This window comes from Anarhichas minor, unplaced genomic scaffold, assembly GCF_050575085.1.
Source record: "Anarhichas minor isolate MPS153535 unplaced genomic scaffold, ASM5057508v1 ptg000026l, whole genome shotgun sequence".
In the NCBI taxonomy this organism is placed as follows: domain Eukaryota; kingdom Metazoa; phylum Chordata; class Actinopteri; order Perciformes; family Anarhichadidae; genus Anarhichas; species Anarhichas minor.
In genome coordinates, this window is record NW_027466472.1 from 8,366,934 (window position 1) to 8,386,566 (window position 19,633).

Here is a 19,633-nt window from a genome sequence, read left to right on the forward strand (position 1 = left end):
TTTCTGTGACCTTGAAACGCACGGGATTGAAGAACAAAATGGGAGTTGCATGCAAATAAGGTGGCACGCGGCAAGGTGCTAGGTGCTTTTTTTTTCTGCAGTTGCAAGAACCAAGTCTCTCATCTTTTGTAATTTGGGGATTTCACCTGCTGGCGTGAAAGGAGTGCATGCTATAAAATGTGCAACAGCGACACAACAATGCAAAAATAATGGACAGTGACTACAGGGCATTAGTATTCATTGTGAATATTTGCATCTATCTCTCAACCAGTTTTCAGCTAAACCAGCTAAACCAAGTATTACCAAGTCTCCTCTTCCTGTCTGTCTCTGCTTGTTTGTAAGTAATGTTGACACACACACACACACAAACACACACACACACACACACACACACACACACACACACACAGACACTTAACCAGTTAGCACCTAAACCAGCTGTGATAGGTTAGATTTTCAAGAGTGACAGCTAGATTTCCTCCCATTTATTAAAACTATCGATCCACAAACCGCCCATGGTCCATCAACCAGAGAGAGAGAGAGAGAGAGAGAGAGAGAGAGAGAGAGAGAGAGAGAAAAGGGGGCAAAAGAGAGAAACAGATACAAAGGCAGCGAGACAGAGAGAGGAGATTAAATTCATTTAAAGTGCAGTGTTGACAGTGGGAACCGTGTGCTAAATTTAGCACATCTATCATAGATTCAATACAGAAAGGAGGAGAAGGAATGAGAAAAATAGAAGTTTAGAAGGGGACATGAGGTAACATAAATGTAGAAGACAGAGAGAGAGAGAGAGAGAGAGAGAGAGAAATAAAATATTATAGAATGGGCGGTGTTGACTTGAGGGAGCTTGTATTTAGTTCAGCTGGTGGATTAAAGCCTAATTTTACATCCATCTAAATGGGCCATAGGGGGAGAGAGTGGGGCCGAGGCTGATGCTTGTTAATGGCTTAAGAGTCTTGTAAGGGCTCGGATAGACTTTGAGTTCAATGACAAGTTGCACTTGATAGACGCTGGAGGTTTTAGGGGCTCAAGAAAAACATGTTTTCAGTTCAATACTGTCAAGCAGAAGATCCAGGCCTACTAAACCCTTCAGTTTTAATGTAGTGCTGGTGCTAAATGAAAACCGTAGAACTCCCAATTTTGATCATGTTTCGCGTACTCGTTTTAATCGAATGCACCGTCTCTCCTGTGCTGAGGCCCAGCAAAGCCCACTCAAAATACAATACAGACTCTATTTAGACGCCTTCATACTGTAAACTGTGGCACTAGACATGCAAATGGAGTTTTTGGGACAGTCACTTGAATTAGGAGCTTTGCTGTTTATGTATAGCAAATGTTCTGTTTCAAAACTCTCCATTGAAACCTGTTCTAGGAAATTATGAAGTTCTTATTTGAGTGATCCATCCCTGACCTGATTCTCAATGCATTCATTAAAACAGAATACATTCAATGGCATTAACTAACTGTGGTCTGGAATTTTTTTTCACCTGCCACTGTGGCAAGTCACCACGCATTACCGGCCACTCTTTTTTTGTCTGCCACTGGTCTATGTAGTCAATAGTACCAGACATAAATATGGAATGTATCATGCAACCTGATTCTCTGAATATTTCTAACGGTGGAATAGCTTTTTAAAAATATATAAGTAAAACCTTTCTGCCATGGTAGCATGATACGCTGTATTTGGCAGGCGGCAGGTGCTAATTTCATTCCTTGCCTGTATGTATGCATGAGATAAAAGAAAACAAGTAAATCTGGCTGTCGCTCTTGAAAATCTAACAAATCTACAAATCAAAGAAACGGGGATACAAATAATGTGTGCACAGTGAGAATAGACGGGGAGTTAAAGAGGAGAAACAAAGAGCATGAAGAGAGACTGGTTTAATATTTCAAACAGGAGAAAAAAAAAACACATCCATGCTGTTGTGCTGCACTGAAGGGAGCTGGCTTGGTTACATGTTTACACCCTCACACATACAGTCCATACAAATGATCTACTTGGTTTATGCAAATGCAGTGTCAGCAAATGCAATGACACTATTAAACCCGAAATGCATCCAAACAGACCACACCAAAGACCTCCGTATACACACATGCTCAAAACAACACACGCGCACATGCAAACACCTGCCTTTACATAATTAATACATATTTCACTCGACATTATGCACTCTCATACATAAAAGAGGCACTCCTGCATGCATGTAACGCAAACCATGAGCTAGATCAGCCATTATTAGGCTGCAAACTGGTCTGTGTGTGCAGAAGGCGCTGACATAGACATATACATGAACACACATTCACGAACGGAAATTTCTGAGCACAAGCAGTGAAGTAAGGAGTTAGTTGGTTATGATTATTCTCCTCTGCAGACTAATGCCTCTCTCCATCTATCCCATTCTCACCTCTTCTCTGTCCTTGTCCTCTTGTCTGTAAACCTTATAATAAGCACTCACACCTTTTTCCATGTGTGCCAGATTTCCATCCAAATGTATCGCAAATTTTAACCAAATTTCTGGAAAAGCTGCATAAGAAAATGTGTATGCATGCTTGTTTCCGTCCATATTCCGTAGATATGATCTTTTTCAAGTATTATTGTGAGATCTTTTTTGGGCTATATTGCGTCTCTTCAGTGTAGAAGCTTCAGTGGACTTTAAAGTGACATGCTTCATCATTATCCGCTAATTCAGTTCACATTGCACTTGATCGCATCTTGCTTTAATCAATACACCAACTCTTCCACCTCCAACAAAACCTTTTGGGTTTATTGCTGGATTTTTTTCAAATTCTTTTGGTGTTTCCACTTTTTTTCTGCGCAAATTGAAAATGTGCATAAATACAGGTGGACGACAATGCACCTAATGACAGTGAGTTTCGGTCTCGCTGTGTTGTGTGTGTGTGTGTGTGTGTGTGTGTGTGTGTGTGTGTGTGTGTGTGTGTGGTGTGTGTGTGTGTGTGTGTGTGTGTGGTGCTTATCTAAGAGCTGGTCATTACTGTAGCTTCCTGCTGTGTGAAAAACAAAGAGACAGACATAAGGCAGACATGAGAGAGGAGGTAGAGAGAATTATAGACAAAGTAAAAGAGAGAGTGTAGCAAAAGACAGACATGAAGGACAGTGAGAGAAGAACACTAGCCTCAGTATTTAATGACAGATGCCACACATGAACATCACACACAAACACACATTCAGTACACATCCCAGTGGAGTATAACACACTCAAATGGGCCAATTAGAAGAGGCCGCTACTGAGACACTGGCCTATTAGCAGTGACTGGGCGCTGTTTTCAACAATTAACAGTGATTGCTCAGTGCCCATGTGAGGCCATTAGATCAGGACACAAGAGGCACATGAAATGCTTAGGTTTGAATAAACACAATCAAAATCAACTTGCCTCTGACATGAAGATTGGCCGACCTTTTAGCACTTCATGCCCACTGGCACTTTACTCAGAGGCCAGAAATAATAAGGGCCTCTATTTATCAATAACAGTGAAGCAGAATGGAGCTGTAACATACAGCCTGCCTTTCAGTAAAGAGAAGCTAAAATATGAATTGAGTCATCATTTGCCAAATTCATATCTCGTAAAGTACACAATGTATGCATTTATCTTGTTCTAAACAGGTTCAACAGGTTGTGCAAAGCACAGCAGAATGTAGATTCTCGTGTTTTTTTTTAAGAGGTGCCGAAGATGTTCCTAAAGAAACTCATGACATCTTGTAACATAATGTCTTACAGCTCTCGGTAGGCTTCGTATTAAATGTGAATTTACAAAATACAAGGTAATGTGGTTTAAAAAGACAGGTTGTATTTCCCCACCACAGCATGGTTATATAATTACTACTACTGAAACAAGACTGTGGGCCATATTGTTTTGCAGACAGGCGTGCGTTTGACATCGGGCATGTTGTCAATTTGTCAGTAGTGGAATGATAAATGGAGAAAAATGAATGACAACCAGCATCACCTTTGTACACTTCTGCCACACTTTCTTCTTCAGGCGGCATTGCTCTCCCGTCCTCTCGGAAAGTCATTGAAAAGAGTTTGAATTTTTGCGAGTGTTTCTACATGACTCTTTATAAAGTCATCAGACCAAATGTCCATTTAACAATTTGGTTAGAATCAAACTGAATATTGTAACCTAGTACCAATGCATCAGGTTTTAATGTGTTGGCTAATAAGTCAAACTGCCAATATGTAGTTAATTGCGTGTACTTTTATGTTGTCAATCTCAGACTGAATAATGTGGAAATAAAAGATGAGCTTCCTTTTACTTTCATCTACATTATCTGTGGCTGACTTTTCGATAACTGGGACAGCTAGCTCTGATCATGACTTGGCATCATGCTCTGTTAACTTATTCATTCCAATAAAAAAAGAAGCAAAAGAACACAATACAAACATAGTTCCAGGCACATAAGGGTTGTTAGAGCCCCAGACAGCCCATTGTCTGGGCATCTTTCCAAACTCAGCAAGCCAGTTCTGCGATAGCGCTGGTCACCAGAAGTGCATCATTGCCCCTTTGTTTACAGACAGACAGACTACTCCTCAAACCCAAATAGATTTTTTTTTTTACTGACACTAATCCTGTCAGAAACCACATATACAGATACCCCTGAGATTCAAGGGCTGAGGAAGAAGTGAGCACCCAGCAACTGTTTCACTTTTGATTATTTCTAACTGGCGGCACTCTGTCCAGGTGTGTGTCTTCTAAAGTTCAATATAACTCTTGATGTGTGTGTTAGTGTGTGTCTGTGTGCGGAGCGCTCATATGAGTTGCTGCACCCGTCAGTCGCAATGAATAAGATAGGTGGCTGTGTGTTCAGGAGGTTGGTGATTCAGTCGTCTCAGAACCAGTGTCTCAAAGCAGGTGCTCTGTGTGGAGCTGAGGCAGGGTCCTCCCTCCTAATGAGCCATCATTCCCTCTTCCATCATCCCACCTTATTCTCCTTTGCTCCTTTATTTCATCTTTATTTCATCTTCCACTCTCCTTCCACCCTTTGCCCCATCCCTACCCTGCTCCCCATCCTCTCTCCCTCTCTTTTTCTCTCGCTCCTTGCCCTTCCACACTCCTTCACTTCCCCGAGACACTCTCACTCTCTCCTTTCCTCTTCACCTTCTCCTCTTTTCTCTTTCATCTGTCCTCAACTCTAACCTGTAACTCCTCCCCATGCTTCTTACATCTCGCTCCACGCACTTTCCTCCTTGCTTCTCACTCATGCCACTGCCCTACTTACCGTGTCTGCCTTGCATCTCAATAATATGAAAGTTAATGAATAAAAGAGAAGTGAAAATGAATGTACGCACTTCTTTGAAGTTATTGTAAGTCCGTCCAGATAAGAGCATCAGGCGAATGCTTAGAACATGTTTGTGTAAACGAGGATCAAAGGACACCACTCTGAAAGCTATTTTTGTCTGCTCGATGTCATTTGGAAAGAAAAAAGATGGCGTTCTTGGGAATACAGCTCAAAAATAACATTTACGTGCCAGGCAGGCATTATAACACGGTAAACAAGACTATGGATATTATTCATTATCGGCATTGCATGAATGGAAAAGTTAAACAAAACTATTGGAAATGCATCCCTGAGTTGAAGAAGATATTTTGCGTCTTTACGTCTGCGAGCTCGTATGTGCAAAGGTATTATAATGACTAGGTTTTATGGGAGGATTAATCTACATTTGGAATGTAATGACTGACATGTTGGGCAGAATACATATTAGAATCTTAACAGCGCCTTTAATAAATTAACAAAGTCATGATTCAAGTTTACGGCCACGGGTGAGCCAAATCATTTTATGATTGGAAGGAGTCGATAATTAAATATGAAGCACCACAACAAAATTGCTCGGTGCTGCTGTTTTTAATTACACTTTAACACACTGACATATGAGCTAATATCATCCGAAACTGATTATGTTTGTTTTAGGGCTGCAACTGACAGTTACTTTGATAATCAATCAATCAGTCAATTATTATTTTAATTAATTAATTGGATGGTTCCAAGCATTTTTAGAAGAAAGTTAAAAGAAAATTGTGTCTAAAATCTATTAAAACGTATTTAGATCGAATCTTGGCATAAGGGCCTAATTATAAATATTGTGCATAAAAGGTTTAACACCCATAACCAATAAAATATGAATTATATGGGTTGATACAGACAGTTTTTTTAAGGAAACAAACGCATTTCAACACAGATCAAACTGTATTTTAGGGAGTTAGAACTGATTGGTCTATGGTGAGATCCCAAATACTGTAACCCACCAGTTTTGTCCACAGCTACTTATATTGTGTTCTGATACTGTGAGGTGAAATACACGGCAATTATATATATATATATATATATATATATATTTATTTTCAAACTCTTGAAAAAATGGAATAATGGAGTGATTAAGTAAGGGAATGACAGGAAGAGGGAAGAAAATAGCGAGAGATACAATCATAGTTGTATCAACATCAATGCTTCTGTTGTAATCATGTTCCACATGACCTGCAAACAGATCTGTTCTTCATTATGGGTTCACATGTCTTATTCTTGATCTAACTCAAATACAGTATAAGCACCCATACACTCACACAAATGTGTTCATTATTGGGATGTTTTTTACTCTTATCAAGTTGATGCATTTTCTGAAAGAAAAGTGAGAAATGTTTTCTAAGGAACAATTTACTTCTTTTTTTCAGCAGGGTAAAGGCATATTTATTAGGAGGAGGAACAGAGAGGGAACTTTTCAAGGCTGGACCGATTATGTACTGCACATGATGAGGAAGTGACTACAAATACATATGTTTTAAGAAAATGAAATATGAATTTAATATGGAAAATGCTAGATATTTATTCTTTTTTTGTTTCAATATCTATTCATAAACAGCTGTTAACGCATGCAAAGATGGCAAAAGGGGATTTTAATGTTGTAGTCACTCCTGATTTAAGCACATTAACTCCAATCAACTGCAAAGCAGCTGCAAATAGGACAAGGACAAACCAGCCTAAGATTTACAGTTAATCTCATCCTAGTTTAATGCTGAACTGCATTGGACTGCAATGCACTCAATCTATTAGATTGGGTTTCCATGATTGGGATTGGTTATGCTTGTCTTGTTTATTATTGATCCTTATCTTGGTGGGGTTTAAAAAAAAAAATATATATATATATATATTCGTTGTTTTAATTAGTGTGTCAAACGTAAATGTATTTTGATAGAATACTTTATTTTCATATTTTAAATGCATTCTTTATCATTCATATTTTTTCCAATTATTCATTTTTATTAATTAATTAATGTGTAATAATGTAATTGGAGCTGCTGTCACATCAGGAGGTCTGAGTTCAACACTACTAGGCAGCTTAAAACACAGATAAATCGAGATTGAATATTAAGCTTGTGCAAGCACATGATGGAAACTCAATCATTAATGAAGAGTTTATTTACTCATATTTCATTGAGTGTTGTGAAATGCAATCTATCCACCATCTCTCAGCTCTTATCCCTACTTAACATCCAAATCTCCTTTTCTCCTTTCCCCTCATCCTCTCATGTTTCTCTTTGCTCTGCTCCTCCCCCCTCCTGTCCCGGTCTCCTCCTTTAAACCCAACTCACTGCCTCCGTCTTTGCTCTATCATTTAATAATTATGTCCCCTCACTCTCTTTCTCTCATTGTCTGTTTTTAATTACGCTTCTCCATCCATGAAGAGCTGAAGGCTGGGTGTGTTGGGGCTGGAGTATGAGTAGTGGACCAATGAAGAGGGAAAAACAACCTAGGAAGGGGGGGGTATGGAGGGGGGGAGGGGGAGGGAACGTCGACGCAGGATAATTAAACATTGATTTGGGACGATGATGAGAACGGCAACAAGACGCCAAACAAGGGGATTATAGGTCAGGCAGCCGACAGCGTTCTGCTGAGCTCCGCAAATATCCGGGACAGAAGAGGAAAGGGAGGCAGAGTGAGGAAGCAATAAGTGAAGGGAGAAACATGCAGGGTAAGGCTGCAAGTTTAAGAATAGAAAGAGGAGGAAGCATGGAGACAAGACAAAGATATAAGCAGAAAAGCAAAGGGACATGAAGTGAGAATAGCAGAACTGGAAGTGAAGATGGAGAGGGAGTGAAAGAGATGAGAGGGAGTGAAAGAGATTTGGAATAAGGCAGCGTAAAAACAAAGCCTAAACACTTGGGATATAGGGAAGTGAAACAGACTGAAGGGGGCTAAAAAAATGTAAAAAAATAAGGGAAAGGGCGTAACAAATGTAAAGAAATAACAAGGTTGATGGAATATAGACTTGGGAGAAGCTTACATGAAGAAAGACAACAAGAAGAGATGACTAAATAGACCATGTTTTCAGTGTCTTTGAACTTAATCTCGCTGATTTGACTCATTAGTTCTGCACTTAATTTGGCACAAATACAGCAGGTACCAGTGATGCCTGTGTGTGTGTGTGTGTGTGTGTGTGTGTGTGTGTGTGTGTGTGTGTGTGTGTGTGTGTGTGTGTGTGTGTGCGTGCGTGCGTGCATGCGCATGTTTGCATGTGTGGACAGTCATTTGTCATTAGGCCCTTTAGCTCATTAGTACGTACGCAGTGAGTCATTCAATTATATGACAATGACCTACAGCAAACTGACTCCTCATTGCCACCAATGGGATTGGGGATTTGCACACGCGTGTGCATGATTGTGTGTGCGCGATACATTCAGTCAGATGTATCATTGTAGTGATATTGTACATTTTGCTGGTATAGGAGCCTAAATATCTTCCCTTTGCTGTTTGCTGTTTTGGTTTAATACATTTTAGTGTGAGTTTCTAAATGAGCGGTCAGAAGCTTAAACCCACAAATTTCCTGAAAATTGTCACTGTGTCAAAAGAAGATAATATGAAAGCAAGCTGCTGCCACACACTATGGCAAAACGCCACATGCTTCTATGAACCATATGATCAATTTTTTTCCCTTTTCAAGGTTAAACACATGTGGCCAGGGCTCACTCATTAAATTGTAATTTTGTGTGTAACAGGGCGGCTAACCAAGACTAACTCGTTATTCATATCGCTCAATTTACCATAGAGGGTTTCTGTGATTCTTTTTTGTTTTCATCCTGTTGCACTGAACTACTACAACTGTATTTAAAAAATGACAGATACAGTGCATTATGGCTCAAACCTTCTTTTGAACTGAACAAAGATATGTTACCAGGTAACCGGCTTGGGGAACTTCATAACCAGATGTATTTGTGAAGTTGTGAAATATACATTGGAATGAAGATGAAATCAAGATTTGCATAATATAATTAGCATATTGACCACTCACCCCAAGCATGTTTGAACTATGACTTGATTTAGTTGGTTGGTTCATTTTTTAACAAAAGCACATATTCTATTTAGGTCTATGAACTGTAACCATCACAACATATGCATATCAAACTTGTTAAAAAATGGACGGATGCACAACACACATGAACAAGCTTGTTTGTGCTTCACATGTGAAAATATTTATTTGTAGGCTGCATGCACCCACCTTCTCTCTCTCCCTCTCTCGTTTCCCCCATCCTGCTAGACACACAGTCACCCACATGCAGCCCACCCAGGTTTGCCACAGATGCTCGCATCACCTGCTCCAATGCTATTAACCCCCGAAACACCCTTTAACCACTCACCAACCCACACACACACACACACACATAAAACTACTTGAGCATTGACATCAGTTCATTCATATTTCAGTTTAGTAATCCTCGACAATTTACTATTAATACCATAACAAGCACTCTAATGGATTTCAGCAATCTATACTTCATGTATTCATTCAGGAGAGAACTGAAGGTGTGCTCAATGATTTAAAAATAGACAATACTCATCTGTTAACCTATTTTTCCTTGACTGTGGGAGGAAATTGTCCTATCATTGCAAAAACAGGTCTGATGATTGAGTCGAACAAATCATGAGATATCGGTGTCAAAAGCTTCTTTTCATCCATAAAGGTACAAAAAGTGAATTTGCATTTGCTTACCTCACATAATGTGCACAGCATCTCTGAGTAAACAGCAGCCACTGAAAGCAGCTATCTACTGCAAGTGATGTAACTGTTATTAATGCATGTTTCCAGTCACTATATCCTGACTCTGCTGGGCTGAGCAGATTTTATGTGTCTGTCCATTATCCAAAGAACCACAAACCACGGACATTGCAGAAAAGGTAGAGAGACGGTTAGGTCACAGGCAGTGTTCTGCTGTCTGCGTGTGTTTTTGTGGGTGTGTACTGTACGTGTTTCTGTGATTGAAAAAGGTTCACATTGACCTCTGTCTGCCCTTGCGTGGTGAAGAAAATGTGAGGCGAATACAATCCTTTAGATCGACCTGGACAAACAGAAACACTGGACACAAGCATGCACACACTCGAAAATGGTACCTCACATATACTCGACGCTGTACTCACTTGTACGTGATCCAGACAGACAATGTGGTGTGATTTCTAGAGAAGAATCGAATGCGTGGTCTTAAAAGAAGGTTTTGAAGCGATATCTGTTTACCGTGTTTGTGAATGTGTGTGAATGTATGTGTAATGGTGCTTTGCATCGATGGCATAAGATGAATGTACTGTGAATGCAGTACAAGATGAATGTACTGTGAATGCACCTTTAAAATCCCGTCACGCTACCACACCAGAATTAAAGTGTGTGCTTTATAGAGTGGCCCCCCAACTGTATGTCTGAAGGCTGGCGGATACTTTTTTTGCAGCGCAGGATTAAGCCATGTGCTCCACCTGGCTCTGCTTATGTCACATATTGTTGACAAAATGTAGTATACTGTAAATGGTAGAGATGCAGCAATGCATGCTACAGCTGAGGCACAGTTTCCACTTTATCCTCAAACAGGATGCTGTGATTGGCAGATTTCCACACTGCCAAGTCAGATTCCGCTCACAAAGCGATATGTTGAGCTCGACCACATCCATTAGGTGATCAAGTTTGCATTATGACTGTGAATCTGCATACCTTTGATATGCCCCTGAAAGCCCTTAGAAATCACGTGCTACATTCACGCTGCATTTTTTTTTTTTTTGCCAGACAAATTTAGCTGTCAAAGCAAGAAATAAACGGACCTACGGGTTTGGTTGTTTAATGTTATACATGCATACTTGAATTTGATAACTGGCAGTGTCATAAAAGTATCAATGTTTACTGTTTTGCCTGTCGGTGTGTCATTCATTCTCAGCGGCTGGACTATAGCATTAGGCATAATGGTATAAAGCATGAACTAAACACCTGGTTGGTTGAGTTGTCCTGTAAGTAATAGAAACATTTTCTAAAGCTGCGCCATCTTGGGTCTCTAATAAGCATCATGGTTACAGGCATCACTCACAGCAATGGCAAGATTGCTGACGGAGATCGACTCCATTTACGTGTGCTCCTTTCATTCTGTCTTGTGAAATATGTAAAACACACATAGCGATTCACTCCGTGTGCAATGCAGACAACATAATGACCAAATGTCAACACCGAGCATTACATCACCTCAGATCGTTCTGACAGGAACTTATAAATCATATTGGAATGAAAAGTGTAGTTTTAGGCAAACATAGCTGTGGATTGGCTGCTCAGCTACAGAGTGCAAGCCGAGCTAATGCCAGGATTGTTTGGTTAGATAATGTGCTATCCCTTGTGAGGCCTGCGGTGGAATTTAAGCTATTGATCTTTCTTGACCTCTCGCTTGTCCCAAAAGCTCTACCAGAATGAATCAACATGTACACACACACACACACACACTTTTTAAATAGGTTAATTAAACAGCAACCTGCTGGACGTAATGAATACTGTACAATGTACATAACAATATACAGTAACTCTCTTTCTGCTTCACATGGAAGGCAATACATTAATCAAATATGTGTGCAGCAAGTTCCAGTTTCATTTATAGTAAAGTGCTCCTTTACACAATCACCATGATGTGGTTTAACTTTCAGGGAAAATGAAAATAGAAGGAAAGAGGAAAATGCAACGGGTGATTAGCCGGAGAAAAATGCAATGCAACAGAGGGGAAACAAACGAGGCAGGAAATGTTACGGGGAAAAAAAGAACGCTTCACGAGGAGGCACCAGATTGAGAAAAACTAGGTGTAGATGTATCTCAATCATCCAGGTTGTAAAATGTTGAGTCAAAATTGAATTATTCAGCGCACTGTTGTAGAATTGTACTACTTATCTGAGATGTTTTATCTGTTCCACTGTCTGATGGTTTTGTCCGAAAAAAAGATACTATATGTCAAACTAAAGAAGCTATCTCTTGACTTTGAATATGTTGGATAACTGTCAACTGCTTATATCACTGATTTAGTTTTTGTGCAACACACAACACACTCGATAGAACTAATAGTCTAGTTTCAATTTTAGGTTGAATTTGTCAAAAAGAAACCTGTTAGAGGGAACATGCCACTGATATACATTATTGTCCTTAAATTTTAGCATGAGTATTATCTAGAAAGGAGCTTACACAATGCTGTGTGAAACAGACACTAACTTTATAGTAAGGTGCAAACGGAGCCAAAAAACTAATTCTTTATGTATCACCTGCCAGTCGTGTGAAGTTGGCAGAGTGACAGAATGCAGAACTTTGACACTAGTAAGCAGGATTCACATCCTGTTTTATGCAACAACAAGCACTTTTATAAAGGATCAGGGAAAGATTGTCTCTCAAATGTTAAAGTCAAAACATTGTGTGATGTTCGTTATGTCACTTTTTTTTCTTTTTCTGCATTTTAATAAGGCCAGCAGGGACCTCTGTTTGGTCTCCCTATAGTACCTCTCTTTCTGTCATCTATAAATGATCACTATTAAATAAAGACATAGTAAGGCTTATAATTAGAAAAAGTAACACAACAAAAGTATTTTAGGAGACATCACTGGAAAGCACATTCAAATATGGTGGTACGTGTATAAAAAAAAGCATCTTGTTGTGTCTGTAAGTGGTGGAATTACATTTTTAGATGTTAATTTATTGATGTCTTGTTACTGTCTCTTTTTTTACATAAAGTAATGTCTTAGTATATTATGTAGTTGTGTTGGAGATACAAATAAGACATGAGGTTCACTGTGAGCTAATGCAGTCTCACTTTAAAACACGGCGAGAGAGGCATCGACACTAGAGACACTTAGAGAAGCCTCCTGCAGAGGTCTATTGCCATTGATGGCACTACAACTGCCATTAGGTTTCTGGCTAATACACAGCTGCCATCTGGTGCAGTGTGCACACACATAAACACAGATGCACACTTGAAAAGGCATTGATCATATTAGTCATTTCAGACACAGGGTTTACTAATACACTGCCGACCAATGGTTTTCAAAGTCCGTACAATAGAATGTGCACGCAACACACACACACACACACACACACACACACACACACACACTCTGTGCTATAAGGGCATTGATCGTAAGTAACCAGGGGGTTTTGAGACTGCGTCAGAGAGCCCTCTTTATGCTCTGAACTTGTCAGAAAATCTGGACTATTGGTAGTCTTCCTGAAATAAAATATGATAATTAATTTAGCTGCTTGATTAAATAAAAGCTCAATGAAAAGGACACGGAAGGAAATGTATAGATATAAAGCTGTTATTTTGATACTCTGGAGGCTGGAGTTATTTAATCAGTGGAGGAAAAAAAATGAAGAGTAGTAGAAATTATTAAACACCAGATAATTAATAAAAATCTGTTCTGATCTCAATCAAAATACCGTGTGACAAAGAGAAATGAATACAGGTAAAATATAAGAAAACAATGTTATTATCTTACACACATGTGGAATTTATCGTCACTTCTTGTGGCACAACAATTATTACACTCTCTGATTGTGAGGAAGAAGAAGAAACGCACTTTGATTTTTCTTTCTATCAATTCTAATCAGTAACGTTGATGAAGCTTCAGCGAGTGCGACATTGATCAGTTTTCAAGATGTGCTGTTTGTATGTAACAGAGATAACCAAAATGTAAAGCTAAATACATTTGTTAAGCTCAAATGGTCTCTCCTTGTGTCACCAATATGTGATTTTCTCATTATCCTGCCCCCCCCCCCCCCAACCTCTTCTCTCTCCATGGCTTTGTGCCTCACCCCTCTTAATGGATATTGACCAAAGGAAGACAGAAGAGAGGAACTGTACACACATGCACACAGACACACTCAGGGCTGTTTTTTTTTTCTTTTACTCAGAGCAGAGCTGGTGCAATGATGAGGCCTCCTAATGTATGTTAATCTCACGATTGCCATATGATTCCATATATGGGTTTAGAGTCATGCTTTAGTCGTGTTCTTACGCGATCAAGTAAGATTATGAGAAATTATTCTTATGCAACATGACATTTTTTTTCAAACTGCGACATGAGCACATGTGAACTGGGTATTATGGCTCAGACAGTAATACGGGAAAGGTATTTAAGATGAAGCTATAGTGTAGCTCAAGCCTCAATGTGTTTTGCATGTGCTGTGCCGCATTGCACATGCATCTGTGAAGCCATCTCCTCTTTTATTTGACAGTTAACCTGCACTGATCTCGTTATTGTTTTTTATTGAACTCAAGGTTCAATAAAGAGTTCAGTCCTGATTTATTTGGCCACACGTTTGGTTACCATGTCAGCAGCAAGAGCGGTTTAATACAACAGCAAACATTCTTTATTAAGCAGCTAGTTTGTGAAAAATACAATGTTTTGATAAAGAACGCAGTCAACAATGATTGCAAACGCAATTTCTGATTTAAATCTGAATTTAAATCCAGCACTGCAATGGCAGACTACCCCACTGCCAATAAAAACAAAAGAGATCATTCAATATAAATACTGTACACTGAAGGTCTGAGTTATACAGTTTAATAAGTATTGTAAACATCCAGACAATCTGCTTAATAATGTGAGGCTCATACGATTGACAGCTACCCCCACAAAGATCTATACACACCCACACTGACCTGTAAGGAGGGTTATTTGTACCTACAGGGCTGCAGTGCCCACTAACTGCATCCAACCTTGACCGGGCAGGTGCAGATGGCAGGTTGCAATGCAGGAGACGGGTAGACATGCTTAGAATTGTAAGAAGCTGCTTGTCTCCGACAGTTGGCTCAGCTGTCTGAATAAACAAGTATCCTCTAGCTTAGAAATAATATCATAATCACTTCTCAAAAATCCCCCAATTCCATATCACACAAGTGTTGACTTTTCACAAATTTAGAGTCAGTGTCTGATTCTCCTATCACTGGGGATGGATTTGACACATTCAATCACAGGTTTTTCTTTCAAGAATTATTTTTCCCCCAGAGACAATACCAGCTGTTGATGACGTGTAAAAAGGCCCAGCAGAGCTAAATTGGTTATCAGATGATTCTGTTGGGCAGTGAAGACATCTTTGATTTACTTCTGTAATCACAGAAGACAGAGTGATGGGCCTTTATCTGGCCATGTTATTTGCACCTATTGAAAAAAATGTAAATTAATTAATAGTCATCTGCACTCGTCTCTCGTGGTATTAAAGCCACATGTCACTCATCACAAGAGCTGGGAGATATTCCCAACCTGTTGCCATGACAACTTCACAACATATGAAAACTCCTCAGAACCAAAAATAAACAGAGCTTTCTGAGAGATTTGGCCAATAATGTTGCCAGTGCGTTGTTTTTTTTTTTTTGCACATAGAGAAAATGTGGACGATCCCCCATGACCATCAAGGCTTAAAAAAAATCTTAATGGAAAGGCATATAAGTGCTCTATGGTTGTTAACCACGTCTTTGTCTTTTCTTTTACAGCTAGATGACTGAAACAGTCCCCGATAAAATGTTCTGCTGCTGTTGATAATGGAAATAATGTTGTAACACAAGAAAGCACCAATTCATCCATTCATTAAAGTTCTGTAAATCTCATACACAGGTCTACACAAGTCCAACTTGCCCTTGCTGTAGTTCAATCATAAACATGATTCTCTACACAATGACCTTTATGTAATATGTTATCAACCGTTTCAGTGATAACATATCGCTGCAATCACACCACTATCAAGAAGAATTATCATAATACCTTGAAATGCTCTTTCAACCCATTGACATTCGTTGGGTGTTCATTTTAATTATATTTAGACTTGGGATGACAGTATGCTGTATATGTGCAGTAGCATGTTGTGCACACAAAGCAGAAAACCTCCCTGTTTGTTTATGGGATCAACTCAAATTTTCCTTCCTTCTACTTTGAAACTTTTCCATTTTTCGAAATGCTGTAGTGGTTTGATAGTCACCAGTTTAAAAGGGGTGCCAGTCAGTGAATTCTGACAAAAGTAAGGAAAGTAACAATTTATGGAAAGATATCATATCCATAGAGCCATAATATAAATATCAGCAATGAAACAATGTGGCTACAAGATCAGCACATCAACGCGGCACTGAAGCAAGTTGACAGACAAGCAGTGAAACAGCCACAATCTCATTTGGCCCAGGCCGAGCGAACCCAGCAATGGCGCTGTTCCACTACAGATGTCTTTATCATTTCAGCTGATTAGACTTTTACGACTGGATGACTGGCTAATCTCCATTGTTATCATCTATCATCTGCTCTCATCCTCATAGCAGCGGCTGATGCCTCCTTATTAACGCACACACAACTGCTCACAGACACACGCTGACCTTGACTAAAACAAACAGGCACAGACATGCTTTTTTACTAATACTCCTCAAAGAGTCCATAGCAGTCACCATTAAAACTGTAATAAGGACAGACAATGAAAACTCACAGACAGTCAGATCATAAATTGACAGTGTAGATAAACAGACCTGTAAACCAGTGTGTCATCCCCAGAGCTGTTGTACTGGACCTGGAACATCCTGACTCCGGTTGAAGAAGTCTGACTGCTCCATCTAATGAGGGCCGAGTTCCCTGTCAATTCCACCAGTGAGACCCTCCGGTCTGCCCCTCTGGTCTCGTTGTTCGGCAGGGCAGCCTTAGAGGAGGTTAGGATGTCAGAGGGGGCAGGTTCAGAGGACGGGTCTCGGCTGCGGCTTGTGCTGTTCGCCAGATGGGGCATCGCTGTAACAACTAGCTCCACCCTTCCTGTGGATTCACCTGCTGCGTTGGAGGCAATGCAGGTGAAGTTACCTGAATCCTTCAGGGATGTTACGTTGATCTCCAGGCTTCCATTAGAGAAAACCAAAGTTCTGAAACAGATTGAGATGTATCATGAAGTGAAAGAGTTCAATGCATTAACTGTAGTGTAAATGTTACAACAAAGTAACAACTATATACTGTAAAAAAGTTCAGGCAGTTGACATAGTCAGGACTTCATATGAGATTGGACAGGCCTTTTCCTTCCCAAGTAATTTCAAACATATTCACTTCTGGTTACAAAATGATCCACCATTATTCTGTCACTTTCAATTTAAGAGGCAACTCACTTCTGGTCCACATATCCCAGTCACAGTCACCCACACAGGAGCCAATTGGTAATCACTGTTCTTCTAATCAACCCATTAAGTCACACCTGTACTTTGCTGCCTCCAGTGACAGCCATGTTGAGGGGATAGTTGCTGACAACTTGTGGGCTTCATCCCCATAAGTGTAAGCCTACACCAAATGGTATTCTTCAACAACCCAACAATGCCTCATTTCCATGAAATCGCTTTTACTGAACAAAATATCTAATAAGATGCAAACAGAAATATCAAATCAAAAATATAAAAGTTCTGTCACATATTTCAAAATACTATCAATCCTTTTATAACATATTTTTTACAGGCAAAGCCATGACAAGAAACCCAAGGTGTGACCTCAACAGCTACCTTCTAATCCTGATTCAGAGCTGGCCCACACAAGCCATGTGCCTACGCCCTACTACTACAGCCAAGACAGAAATTATGTGAGACAACCCCGTCTGACTTTTTGACTTGGTTGCACATAGCGCTGAGGTGAAGCAGTACTGGGAGGAATATTTAAAGGGCCGCTTTTCTTGCACCTGCCAACTGGGTTGGGTTTCTGACATCATTGAATATAGAGCTGAGTCTCATGCCCTAAATTAACACCTGTCCTTTAATCTTGAGAAAATATACAATCAATACACTTATAGAGAAAAGTAATTGTAAATTGTAAATCAAACCAGAATATAGAACTGTACAGAAATAATCTTTGTACCTGGAGCTATTAGATATAAGTCGCCCTTCAGGGCTGATCCAGTGGACTTCAGGCTCTGGGTCGCCATTTGCCTTGCACTTCAGGCTGGCAGGCTGGCCTTCCATAGCCACTGTATGAGGTGACTTACGGGTCAGAACTGGTTGGTCACAAATGAACTCCTAAAGGGAAAAAAAGTACGAGGTCTAGTATGATATTTAAATTATATAGTTTCGAGGTTATGATTCATTTTTTATTAGTTTTCTGCAAGTGAAAAGCTTAAAATGTCACCTCTTCAGGTATTGTCCAGAAGTACTTGGCACTGAGGTCAGCAGGAGAGGCGCATGTCTCAAGATCGTCTTCTCTGGTCAGTCTTCTCAACCATAGAAGTTCACAGTTACAGTGAAGGGGGTTGCCACCAAAACTCAACACCAGGGAGGTGAGGGGGGAGCCTTTGGACTTGGCATAAACTGGGATTCTCAGGAACAATGGGTCCGGGGGAATTTTCTTCAGCTTGTTAGATGTCATGTCTAGCCTGTTAATGGACGGGGTAAGGACGAGATGAGGGTTGGATTAAGAGAAAAAGACAGATACATTATCAGTATATCAACAGTTAAGTTGATCAGTAAACCAACCTATGCATCTTTACATTATCTGTTCTAACAACATCAGATCACCAATCAACATACCTGGCCAACTTGTGTAGGTTGGTGAATACCCCTTGGGGAACATTTTCTATAAGGTTATGATCCATATTTAGGGTATTGACGTTGGTTAGGCGCTCGATCGTGTCCCAAGGCACTTGGGCAAGGTTGTTGTAGCTAAGGTCGAGATCCTCCAGTGTGGATAGGAAGTCATCAAAGGCATGGGGAGATATGGAGTGGAGCTGGTTGCTGGCAAGGATCAAGTGGCGAAGGTTGGTCAGGCCTTTGAAATGGTCGTCCTGGTTGGTGAAAAAGCAGAAATGCTCAGAGAAGCAGCACATAAATATCAGAAAGGATATTGTATCAACTGTTCTGTTATATTTATCTTTCTGTCATTGTAGCTCTATCGTTTAAGTATGTGTATCTATTGACCACCCATCCGAACTTAAAGGCCTCTAAGTCGGTTTATCACTGCAATAATCTATCCGACTATTCATTCCCATTTGCCATCATTAATCCATTCCATCAGTCTCACCTTTATCACAGTTAATCTATTAGAGTCTAGATGAAGTGCTCTCAGTCGCCGCAGGTCACAGAAGGCTGAAGGGAGAATCTGGCTGATGGTGTTTCTGGAAAGGGTTAGATGTAGCAGGCTGGTCATGTTGGCAAAGTCCCTTCTTCGGACAGCTGGGAGTGAGCAGAATGAACACAAAGAGATGTTCCATCAACTGAGTCCTGAGTGACTAGATATATTACCTTGGTACAGTATTAAGTAGGGCTTGGTATCGTTTAAAATGATGATGCCAGTATCATTATCAGTAGCCTTAAAGTGATACCAATACCAATAGAGTACTTCATTTGATAACCATCA

At 40.0% G+C, this 19,633-nt stretch overlaps 1 protein-coding gene across 1 annotated transcript in view; it reads right to left on the reverse strand.

Moving 5' to 3' along the window:
* LOC142959159 (leucine-rich repeat and fibronectin type III domain-containing protein 1-like protein) overlaps positions 1–19,633 on the reverse strand; it is a 46,309-nt gene that overhangs the window by 25,110 nt on the left and 1,566 nt on the right. The window contains exons 2-6 of the mRNA XM_076100362.1: positions 19,298–19,449; positions 18,808–19,061; positions 18,410–18,653; positions 18,143–18,300; positions 16,792–17,172 (exon numbers count right to left, since the gene is read on the reverse strand). Of these exons, the coding sequence (XP_075956477.1) occupies positions 16,792–17,172; positions 18,143–18,300; positions 18,410–18,653; positions 18,808–19,061; positions 19,298–19,449 (1,189 nt within the window). The remainder of the gene's footprint in view (positions 1–16,791; positions 17,173–18,142; positions 18,301–18,409; positions 18,654–18,807; positions 19,062–19,297; positions 19,450–19,633) is intronic.